This window comes from Dermochelys coriacea, chromosome 1, assembly GCF_009764565.3.
Source record: "Dermochelys coriacea isolate rDerCor1 chromosome 1, rDerCor1.pri.v4, whole genome shotgun sequence".
Taxonomy (NCBI): Eukaryota; Metazoa; Chordata; order Testudines; family Dermochelyidae; genus Dermochelys; species Dermochelys coriacea.
In genome coordinates this window covers 274178318-274190688 of record NC_050068.2, presented here as the reverse complement: position 1 = coordinate 274190688, position 12371 = coordinate 274178318, and the positions used below count along the sequence as shown (strand labels likewise).

Below are 12371 nucleotides of genomic sequence, written 5' to 3'. Positions count from 1 at the left end.
TCCTTCTTTTCCTAGCTGAATGGGTGGGATCCATTATGCCTGCTTTGCTCTGTATTTGTGAATTTGGAAAAATGTTTTGATATTTAAAAAAGTTGAACATTTCCTTTCACTACGACTGTAAGTTACTTGACCATAATTCTTGACTACTTCCCGAACAATTTCATTCTCTTCCCCATAAAGAAGTTTAAAAGTAAGCTGGTATGGGCTAGCACAACATGCTGGCTCTCTTCTAGCATCCAACCCATTTTAAACGAAAGTATAAACAAAGATTATAGCAAAGCAACACTAGTGAATAATATGTTCGTTGCTGCATTGTTTGCTCACAAGCTTTGAAACAATAGTTTGGAGGTGTCAGCCACCCCCATTCAGCTCAAGTGAATGTTGGACATGACAATTTACAAAGTTGATCATTTTAGTATAAACATGTGGTTAGATTTCACTGAAATTAAAGATGGAAAAGATTAATTAGTGCTGACACCTAGAGCTACTGCAGGGAAGTTCCCTACACAATATATTTTCTACGGCCATCTCTGGGCCAATTTTAAACATTCCAAGTGATGGGGGCTTCCTGTTCCACCACTTCTCTTGGGAGACTATTAGCTCCTTAGTAGATCACAGGTAGGAAATTTTTCCTGATTTTTTCAGTGTGAATATTTTAATTTTTTTTTAACCGTAGCCAATTAGTCCTAGATATACACCAAGACTCTAAATGATCTATCAGGGAAAGGGACCATGTGTGCGCAGCAGTCACCAAGAGAGAGAAGAGAGTAGCAAAGTGGGTGGGGAGACTCCAGATAAGGAGAAAGGGGAACCAGCAGTCACCAGGTTAGCAGCTGCTCACCAAAAAGAGCAGTGAGAGTAGGGCACGAGTTCCACTATTCCTTCCCCTTCTCCAACAGCAGGATCTTCTGAGGTACCCTTGGCTCTCTCTGATGTCAGTGGGAGTTGAGGGTACTCAGCACCTTGCAGGATCAGGCCCTAAACTCTTGCCTTTAACAAACAGTTGCTGGTAATTTTTAAATTAGATTATTTTCCTGCTGCCTTCTGACCAACTGTGCCTTCCCTCATCCCCTTTTAAAAATGTAAATAGTACAGTAATTGTAATCTCACATAGAATTTGGAGAAATAATGGCACATAATCCACCAAGTGTACAGAGCAATTCTTTATTACTGGGGTGGGAAAGGTCAAGGGGAAGAATGCCAAATAGCCATCTAAAATGTATCTGACATGCTATATAGTACAAGCTACTTGAATGAAGCTAGTGACCATATGTAACTTATTTATTGAGGTCATTTTCCCAGCTGGCTTCTGAGAACTGTTATGATTAGATCTTTACTTCAGACCTTCCTTGGAACTTTTCCACAAATTGCTTGGTGTATGGGACAATGCTAGTAGGAAGGAAGTCTTCAAGCCCTCGACCCCAGTAAAACAGCAATGTTACTATTAATCATTGGAACCGATCCGCCCTCGCAAGGCGTCCAGAACCTCCCGCCTCCTATGCTAGCGCTGTCTCGCGTTAGTGACAGCTGAAACTGAAGCGGCCAACCTGCTGAGGCTTTAGGTGGTGGAAAAGGGGTTTACATTTCTAGTCCACCCAAATCCGTGGGTCAGAAACTAGGAGTCTCTCCAGTTACCCAGTCTTTAATAAACTACGCCCTTTCATACGCCGGAGCCTGAAGCAGATCTTATCGGACAGCCGCTGGTCTAACCTAAAGCCATTTGCCCAGGCAGGTAAGGCAAGCTGGCTCCCAAACCACCTCTAGCGCCTGCATCTTGAACGCTTTTCTTTGCGTGGGATCTGGCCAGGGAACAGATTCGTGCCCAGCGTGCAGCGGTACGTGTGTATTTGGTTGGTGGTTCGGCTGTTTCAGAAAAGTTCCCACTGAGCGGCGCGCCTCCTGGAGCTCTGCATCCCCCGCCCCGGCACCTCGGACGCTCCCTGCCTCCCGACGTGCGCTGGCTCTAAGTACTCACTTGTGTCTTCTTCATAAGGAAAGACAGCGCTGCAATCCAGCCCAGCCGGCCGCGTGCAGTCTCCCTTCAGCGGCCCTGGGGCTCCAGCATAGCGCAGCGGCGGATAGTCCACGCATTGGGGTTGCCCGCAGCGGGCGCCCACTCTCTGCCCCGTCCCCTGGGCTCGCTGCTCGCGGTCTCCACGGCGTGAGGAGAGGCGCGGACTGAGGCCGGAGCCGGCGCCGGGCCACTTCTTTTATAGCGCCGCCGAGGCCCCGGCAGCAGGCGCAGTAGAAGCCGCGGCAGCCTCCGAGCCGGGGCGAGACACGCCTTTCCCCTCCCACAGCCTCCAGGAATGGGAGCAGAGGCAGCGCCAACAGGGAGCGAAGTTCAACGCGCTAACAAGCCGGGCTTGCCCGCTCCCGCCACCGGCGGGAAATCCGACCTCCCCTTGGGGGCAGCCGGCCCCGCTGCTCCGTGGCCCGGGGAGAGCTGGGCTGGCTCGCAGGCTGCCCCCCGGGGGGGGGGGAGGGCGCGTGCCAAGCCTCGGGAAGCAAAGCTGGGGGCGGCGGCTGCGTCCTGCGCTCCCATGAGGTGCCGCCCGCCGCCCCACTCACGGTGCTGGCGCAGGCCGAGTAAGAGAGAGACTCGAGCATATGGGGCGAGGGGAGGGGGGGCTGGGTTTAATTCCCAGGCCCAGGTGCTGGCTTGATGTGCTTTCCATCATGTTCAGGGTTTATAGTTTGGTTCAGTGGCTCTCGGCACCCCCACGATCCAAATTGTTCCAGCAGTGGGTGTATACTGTAGTGCTGTGCTCGGTGCAGGCCAAAGTCAGTGCAGGGCGCTGACAGATCCGAGTGGGAGCCTTTTACATCCACTTTTGCACACATGGTTTGAGGGCAACTATAAACAGGGTCTTTACTACACTCTGGCAGTCCCCATTTGGCTTATTGGTGCTGAGAAGCTGTTACAAGTTAGTATAAAGAAAAGGAGTACTTGTGGCACCTTAGAGACTAACAAATTTATTAGAGCATAAGCTTTCGTGAGCTACAGCTCACTTCATCGGATGTAGCTCACGAAAGCTTATGCTCTAATAAATTTGTTAGTCTCTAAGGTGCCACAAGTACTCCTTTTCTTTTTGCGAATACAGACTAACACGGCTGCTACTCTGAAACAAGTTAGTATAAATTAGATCAACCCTTTTAAGGCTCCTTTAAATCATGCTGTCGGCTGAAGCAGCCCCAGGCAGCCCTGAGGAGTGAGGGAGTGCAAAGATCGCTTATAGTCATAGTTGCCCTCTTTCTTCCCTTGCCTCAGTGGTGCTAAGAAGAGTTCCATTTCAGCCGAGGGGTCAGGCAAAAGAAGGGGAAAATAATATACCTGCATCTTGAGAAATAGTTGCCAGTGCTTCTTCATTAAGAAGAGTTGTAGCATAGCACGTAACCTTAAAACCCATGAACTGCACGCTTGTAAAAAATTTAAAAAAAGAATTAAAAACCCTGGGGATTTGGTACAATGAAATCTAGCACTAAGACCTTGTAGAGAGCTGCAAAGAAAAAATAATTAGAAAGGACAAATTTTGGATTGTGGTGTTACTGTATTTCTACAAAGGAAAAAAAACAATTCTTGTATGTGGAGTTCCAGAAGCCAGAGAAGGAGAGAAACAAAGGCTGTAAGATCCCTTAGCTGTCACTTCTGGAAATGGCGAGTTTGTGAGCTTCAGCTACTGTATTGTACCAAAAAGAAAATGAGTACTTGTGGCACCTTAGAGACTAACAAATTGATTAGAGCATAAGCTTTCGTGAGCTACAGCTCACTTCATCGGATGCATCGGAGGCATCCAATGAGTGAGCTGTAGCTCACGAAAGCTTATGCTCTAATAAATTTGTTAGTCTCTAAGGTGCCACAAGTACTCCTTTTCTTTTTGCGAATACAGACTAACACGGCTGCTACTCTGAAACTTGTATTGTACCAGATGCATAGCAGACAGGTGAATGAGCTAAGATTGACCAGAGTGACATGGTGAGAGGAACGAACAACCTAGAAGTTCATGTTGCAAGCTGGGAAGTTGGAAGAGTGGAAGGCAGGAAAATTATTGCATTTCACAGACTTAGGACAGAAGAAAGGGAATAATTAAGATGACCTGAATGACCTTTGAGTGTTAGATTAGCTCTTACTGTAGTAGTTTTGTTCTTTTTTGAAACACTTAGGGAGAAATTCTGGCCCCATTGAAGTTGACAGGAATTTTGCCATTAACTTCCACGTGGGCAGGATTTCAGTTTTTAAGGATATGTCTACACTTTGAGTTGGGGATGTAAGTCCCAGCTTGAGGAGACATACCCATACTAGCTCTGATCAACCTAGCACGCTAAAAATAGTGTGTAGCTGTGGCACCACGAGTAGAGGGATGGGCTAGCCTATCTGAGACCCTAGACATGTACTCTGGGTAGCTAGCTCATCTCGCCACTCATGCTGTCATGGCTACACCCTCAGCTTAAAATGTAGACATACCCAAGGAATGTGTGTGTGTGTGACTGTGTAGGAAATGTTTCAGGGGAGATTTACTGAGATGTTGCTCCCATTGAAACCAACGAAAGCTCCATCAGTATATCAAAAAGAAAAGGAGTACTTGCGGCACCTTAGAGACTAGCAAATTTATTTGAGCATAAGCTTTCATGAGCTACAGCATCCGATGAAGTGAGCTGTAGCTTACGAATGCTTATGCTCAAATAAATTTGTTAGTCTCTAACGTGCCACAAGTACTCCTTTTCTTTTTGCGAATACAGACTAACATGGCTGCTACTCTGAAACCTCTCAGTATATCAAAGGCTATAATTTAGTTTTTAGAACAAGAGATTGGTATTAAAAAACAGAAGTGTGGTGAAGACACCACTCTCCAAGGTTTCAGTGTAAACAACATAGATCTCTCATACAAAACATATAACACCTCCTCCCTTCTAAATTAATCAAGATATTTCTCTTATGTGGCAGGGTTGTTTCAAAATACCTGGGAGGCACTGGGATAGTATGGTGATACCTGCCTTACAGTGATTAAACTCAAGTTGCTCAGTCTATTAAACATAATGAAGAGAAGGGTAAGGGGTGACTCGACTACAATCTATAAGTATCTACATTGGAACAAATATTTAATAATGGGCTCATTAATCTAGCAGAGAAGGTATAATATGATCCAATTGCTGAAAGCTGAAGCTAGACAAGTTCGGAGTGGAAATAAGGCATACATTTTTTAACAGAGAAAGTATTTCAATGGTAAGAACAGTTTGCCACGCATCATGGTGGATTCTCCATCACTGACTATTTCTAGATCACGATTAGAGGTTTTTCAAAAAGAGATGCTCTAGGAATTATTTTTGGGAAGTTCTATGGCCTGTGTTATCACAATGGTCTCTTCTGGCCTTGGAATTTATGAGTCTATGATGATGGGGACCTTGTCAGTACCTAGACAGAGCTACTAAAAGAGGAGAAACCATGAACTACCACGTTGCAGTAGAGTCATCCACATGCTCCCAGGTGATTCTGAGCTGACAAGGTTAGGAAAAACATGTTCCGCTGTACTGTATTTATTTTGTCTGCCTTCCGCATCTTGTGGTTCAGGCACTGGTCTGGAACTCAAGAGAACTCTATCTATTCCACAAACTCCCTGTGTAACTTTTGTTTCCCATCTGAAAAGTATTGCAAGGATACATTAATTAATGTTCATGCAGCTTCCCTGAGCACTGTGGTGGCCGGAGCTATATAAGTACCCAGATAGAGCTATGAAAATTGAGGCTACTCAGCTCTGTCAGGAAGTCATTTCAAAAGCAGCCCAAGAGAAGCAGCTGACAATATGTGTAAAGACCAATCCCGCCCACAGGGAGAAGGGCTGATCTTTCCCACTTAGAATTTCTGTGGGCCAAATTTTCTATGGGTGTAAATTCAAACCTTGCCCTTCGGAGACAACTGGCCAAGTTTTGCTTCCACACCAGCTTTACAGCTCTATAACAACACTGATTTTGTGTGCGGGGAGCGGGGGTGGGGAATGGAATTCTAGATTTAGACGGGGTAGTGAGGACCTAGTGGTCTTAGGGCCTCTCCCCTTGCACTGTTGCCCTCCTGTCCTTGTCACTTCTCACCACTCCATCCCTTCTGCCTTTTAGAAAGATATATTTAGTCAAACACAAGTCACTGGGTTCAATACAGTTGTAACTGGGTGAAATTTAAAGGACTGTGATATACTGTAGAGTAGACTAGATGATGTCATGGCCCCTTCTGTCCTTAAACTCTATGAACCTATGAATGCATTTACATTATGAAACTATAAGAAAAAACTAAAATCAGCTGTGTTTTCTTTGACCCAGACCTCCACTGTGTAGGAAAAATGAAATGTGATACTAACTGTCCTCTATTGGTGAGTGAACAGCATGATACTCCTCATTAAAGCTGGGTGGGTTAACCATAATGATTACCTTATAACATGTTATCAGCTTTCAGTCTTGTTCTTTTGTCCCCTGCAGAACTGGTTTTTCAGAACACACTGTTAATGGACATAGCATACATGAACCCATCTGGGTTAAGGTAAGCAACCCCTAAACAATTCTTCAGCCTCACGATTTCTGGATCCCCAATTCAACCATCTGAAATTCATTACTCTCATTGTGGGATTGCAGGTTTGGGGACCAGGATTGTAGGATTTTTTTCATCTTGAAATCCTGGGATTGTCAGTGCAGTAGTTTTAAGGTTGTGGCAAGCTGTGGGTATTTAGGTTTGTAATCCTTAAGTGTTTGTAAAATAACATATGCTAATATTTGTTTGGCTAGGTAGCCAGGCACCTTGGCAGCTGAAGTGCAGCAGTCTACACTTTCCCATTTTGATATTTAATTTTCACTTACCATTATAATAATTGTGAGAGTCACTATAATTGTCTATTCACGCTTTATTCAGATCTGCCTGGGGGAAAATCAGTACTAAAGACAATGTAAAGTAATGTCATTTTTCTTCTTGTTTTGTGAAGGCAAAAGTGGAGAGAGAAAGCAAAATTTTTCAGTGAACACATTGCTAATAGTTCATTTCATGCTATCTGAAAATTCATGAAGTGGCCAAAGGGCTATACTAAGAAACTGGAAATCAGTGAAGAAGTTGAATGTTCCAGAATGCTACCATGGTGTGAAAAGTCTTGAAAAAAAACCACTCTTCAAAATCTGAAGCCTTTCTTCTGTTGAGTAGATCTAATCTCTATATCTAAGAACAAAGAGTGTAGGCCATACTGAGCCTTGGGATACACTATAATCTTATGTTGATATAACTATGTCACTGAGCGGTTTTGAAATCCACACCCCTGAGCAACATAATTATATCAGCTTAACCCCCTGGTGTAGACAGAGCTATGTCGACAGGAAGGTTTCTCCCATCAACATAACTACCGCCTCTTGGGGAGGTGGAGTGTCTACGCCAATGGGAGAAGCTTTCAAATTAGCGTAGGTAGTGTCTTCACTAAGCGCTACAGCGGAGCAGCCATACCGATGCAGCTACTGCACTGTAAATGTAGACAAGCCCTTGCACTACGGGGGACGTTATCCTGGGAAGCAGTGACTCTGAAAAGGATTTGGGGGTCATGGTGGATCATCAGCTGAACATGAGCTTGCAGTGTGATGGTGTTCCCCAAAGAACTAATGCAGTCCTTAGTTACAAAAACAGGAGAATCTTGAGTTTGAGTAGAGAGGTTATTTTGCCTCTGTATTTGGCACTGGTGCAACCACTCCTGGAGTACTGTGTCCAGTTCTGGTGCCCACAATTCAAGAAGGATGTTGAAAAATAGGAGAAGATTCAGAGAAGAGCCACAAGAATGCTTAAAGTATTAGAAAACCTGCCTTATAGCAATAGACTCAAGAAACCAGTCTATTTAGCTTAAGATAGAGAAGGTTAAGGGGTGACCTTACAATCTCTAAGTACCTATATAGGAACCTATATTCTTCAGTCTAGCAGAAAAAGGTATAACATGATGCAGTGGCTGGAAGTTGAAACTAGACAAATTCAGACTGTAAATAAGGTGAAAACTTTTAGCAGTGAGAGTAATTAAGCATTGAGACAACTTACCAAGGTTCACGGTGGATTCTCCATCACTGACTATTATTAAATCAAGATTGGATAGTTTTCTAAAAAGATGTGCTCCTGGAATTATTTTGAGGAAGTTCTGTGGACTGTGTTATAAAGGAGGTCAGATCAGATGATAACCATGATCTCTTCTGGCCTATGAATCTATGAATACTTTTGAATATCTATGATTGATAATCCCAAAACAATCATATGTCTCTGGACTTATCAGTTTATTTTGACACATTTCAGTGAGTCTTTAGACTGTCTCATGATATTGAAACATCCTTAATGTAGTGATTGATCTCCATAACTAATGGATAATAAAAAACTACCGTGACTGATTATGATGAGTCTTTCAATTGCCTTTGATATCATTGGCCATCAGGCATTGTTGATAAAACAGCAGTCCCTGGTGGTCTGAGGTCTCAAGGGTGGGGAGTATGACGGGGTACACAAACTTCATACTGGGCCTGAACGGTTTAAAAGGCAATACTAAGTCCAGGTACTCCCCCTGCTCCCAGCCCCAGTCTTGTTGTGCATGCTCCAGCTAGAGGAGCCAGTTAAAAGGAGATCAGACAACCAGGAAAGGGGTTGGTGGACAAGCTTCAGAAGAGAAGAATCTTTCCTGGAAAGCCGGACAGATAGTAGAGCCTGAGAGGGGACCTCAGAGTATGTAAGGCCCCAGGCAGTGCCTTTGCTAACTATCCCCCACTTTGAGACCCATCGAGTCTTTCAGGGCCTTACTCATTTGGACAGTGATGAGCTGCCAAAATCTTAACAACCAGTTCCCTCCTCACCCCACAAGGGAGTTGTGGCCCACCCCCACCCCCTGGGACTCCTGCCCCATCCAACCCCCCGCGTTCCTTGACGCCCCCCCCCAGGGACCCCTGCCCCTTCCATCCTCCTCCCCTGTCCCCTGACTGCCCCCAGAACTGGGCAGGAGGGTCTCGTGGGCCACCGTAGTGGGTGCCCACCCTGCCCCTAAGAGCCAGAGGGACCTGCTAGGGGGCGAGGTGGGGAGTCCCGGCGGTGCTTACCTGGGGCAGCTCCCAGGAAGCATCCGGCAGGTTCCTCTGGTTCCTGGGGCGGGGTAGCGTAGCTAGTGGGGGAGCAGGGGGAGCGGCTGCTCCCTCCACTGATCACATCAAAAGTGGTGCTTTAGATGCCGACTCTGTGAGTGCTCAAGCCTCGGAGCACTGACAGGGAAAATTTGGTGGGTGCAGAGCACCTACCGGCAGCTCCCCTCCCTGCGCCCGGCCCCAGCTCACCTCTGCTCAGCCTCCGCCACCCTGGGCCTGAGTGCAAAGCCGCTGCTTGCTTCTCAGCCCTTCCAGGCTTCTCGCACGAACAGCTGATTTGCGGGAAACCTGGGAGGGGGGTGGGGGGGAGAAGCAGAGCGGGGCAGCTCGTTCAGAGGAGGCGGAGCCGGAGCGGAGGTAAGCTGGGGCCGGGTGCAGGGCGGGGCGGGGAGCTGCCGGTTAGTGCTCTGCACCCACCAAATTTTCCCCGTGGGTGCTCCAGCCCCAGAGAACCCACGGAGTCGGCGCCTATGGCACCACTTTTGGCCAGTTATTAAATTTAGAAGACCTTTTAGAACCGGTTGTCCTGCGAGGGACAACCAGTTCTAAGGGACAACCGGTTCTAAAAGGGCTTCTAAATTTAACAATGGGTTCCAGCGAACCGGTGCGAAATGGCTCCAGCTCACCACTGCCTTTGGACCTTTTTGCTTGACACTATTGACTGTTTGGACTCTAAGGGCCAGGCCCCAAACTGAAAGGGCATGTTGATAGGATGTAGCCTGAGTCAGCAAACTTAGACTCTGTATGGGGAGGAACCTGCTACTGGTACCTCTCAGTGGGCTCTGGACTGAGACCTTGTGGAAAGGGGGGGCCTGGGTTCCTCTACTATGCCTCAGTTAAGGGGAAAGTCCCAGATGCAGAGGAGGGAAGCCCCAAGTACTCTATGCCTGAGGTCAGGAGCCAGGCACTGCTACTATCCCTTTCCCCCCTGACCAAAAGAGACATGGGATTGGAGGTCAAGTGAACTAACCCCTAGGCCACCTGGCCCTCTGAGTACCCTATCACAGGGAGACTTGGAGCATGATTATACTATTATCTTTCCTAGTCCTCATTTAGGATTCCCCACCTTAGGTACTGTAGTATCCTATGCTGTAATAACCTGTTCTTTTATTTTGCTATATGTGCTCATGCAGCTACTGGGAAAGACCAACAAAATTTGACTTGGGGTTTCATCATTATGCTGGAAACATCTACCTTTATACCTCTTTTTTGATTAATTGTTTCTCAGCTAATGAATTGTCTAGATAATATTTTTAACTGGATGAGAGACAACTGGGTAAATGCAGACCTAGACAAAATTGAGGTGTTCATGGGTGGAAACATTGAGAATCGTTTGAAGGGGAAGAATGGGGATTGGTCCTGCTTTGAGCAGGGGTTTGGACTAGATGATCTCCTGAGGTCTCTTCCAACTCTGATATTCTATGATTCTATGAACTGAGAAGTTTGTCCCTGGTTTGCACATACTTTTTATTTTGCAAGTAGGGCCATTAATGAGACAGGTTTACAACCTGTGAGAGGGTGGTACTCATGGCTCTCATAGCACAGGTCCATACCTGAGGTCATTGGGCTGAGAGAGGCTGTTACAGCATCACTGACTTATTTGGAAAAATCTTATGTACAGGTCTCAAATGCAACCTGTCTTTAAAATAAGTTCTCTTTAATATATAACTATCTTTAGTGCATCAAAATTGTGCTTTCTTTTGTTTATTGAAAAAATGACTGTACTTCTATAATATTGAGATCTACTTCAACAATAATGCAATGTAGAAACAAAACAATTTTACTTTCACTTACTGTCACAATCTGGTCTGGCCCACTTTTTGAACAAACATCAGTTTGCTCTGATAAGACCCAATGGTTGAATCTAGGGTGACCAGATAGCAAGTGTGAAAAATGAGGATGGGGGTGAGGGTAAATAGGCACCTATATAAGATAAAGCCCCAAATATCGGGTCTATCCCTATAAAATGGAACAGATTGTGTAGGGAGGTTGTGGAAGGAGGTGAGGTTAAACAGAAGGGGATTGAATTCAGGAGTTTGTTGTTTTACATAAATCTGTTACTTTTCAGTGCCTAGTTATCATTGGTGCAGGACTGGATACTGCCTGTCCAGTGTGTCAGGAAGTGTAATTTTATGGGGGAGGGAAGGAAAGGTAAAGGGGAAGGAAATGTTTGACAGGTTGTTTACAGAAAAGAGTGTTTGAGGGTGATCAAATCTTTAGAATGTTAAAAGAAGACTCAGTGAAAATGGATTAGCTGTCAGAGTGCACAAGGCACATGATAAATGCAATTGTACATGTGGATATCACTGCCACTTGTGTTGCATTATATATCAGAGAATATATAGCTTGAATAAACCATTTCAAACTAAAGGTCCAAGCCTGAAAATCCTATGTGAGTTGATTTGGGCAAAGATAGCTGGTGAATCCTGGTGTCTCGACCCAGGTGCTGATTCAGATATTTTTGTGCAATTTGTGGCTTGGTTAATTTTTATTGTATTTTATGGGATTGCTGCTGCTGCTTCTCTGGTTTATATTAGTGGTGTTTTTAATTCATTATCAAGGCTGCAAGGAATGGAAGGTGGGACATCTCTTGTGGTCTTACACATGTAAATAAATAGCTAAATTATGGGGGTGGGGGAGAAGAGATCCCCCTATATCCTCTTCAGCCCAATCCAGCCTCCTTTTACATGACAGAATTGAACTTTGTCCTAAATTACTGTAACACATAGTGGTCTTTTAAAAATGCATAATTAGATTCTGTGATTTGAATAGTTTCTGTCCCTCAGAATGATTTCTGATTCACATTATATTTAAAAGAATATATGCAATAAAGTTTATATTAAGTTTTCTGCAATACACTCTGTATTGCATGCATAGGGACAAATCCTGAAAAAATTGTTATAAATGGGAATAGTGGGAGTATAATGCTTAATTCCACAGACATTGCCACTTACTTGTGGCATGACTTTGAACACAGCTTTTATGTGACTGTTTCCTCCCTTGTAAAATAAAGTTAATAGTCCTTGTCCATTTTATACATTGGTTTGAGATCCTCAGGCGCTATATAAGTGCTAAGTATTATTTTTGTTATACATAATTATGCAGGACCAACCAGACATATGCATTCTGTAATGTATGTCACATACACATTATCACATCCTCAATTTTGATTTCACTGAAAATAACTAATTCTGTTTTTACTTTCTACTAAATACAGTATTCAGATTAAATATGTACATGATTTA

General features: G+C 44.8%; 1 protein-coding gene across 2 annotated transcripts in view; it reads right to left on the bottom strand.

The window, feature by feature from the left end:
* KITLG (KIT ligand) overlaps positions 1 to 2498 on the bottom strand; it is a 98693-nt gene extending 96195 nt beyond the window's left edge. The window contains exon 1 of one of the 2 annotated variants that reach the window (XM_043492506.1): positions 1976 to 2498. In XM_043492506.1, coding sequence (XP_043348441.1) covers positions 1976 to 1990 — 15 coding nt within the window. In that variant the 5' untranslated portion in view covers positions 1991 to 2498. The remainder of the gene's footprint in view (positions 1 to 1975) is intronic. The other variant, XM_038417715.2, reaches the window with a different exon arrangement.
* Between the last annotated feature and the right edge of the window lie 9873 nt (positions 2499 to 12371).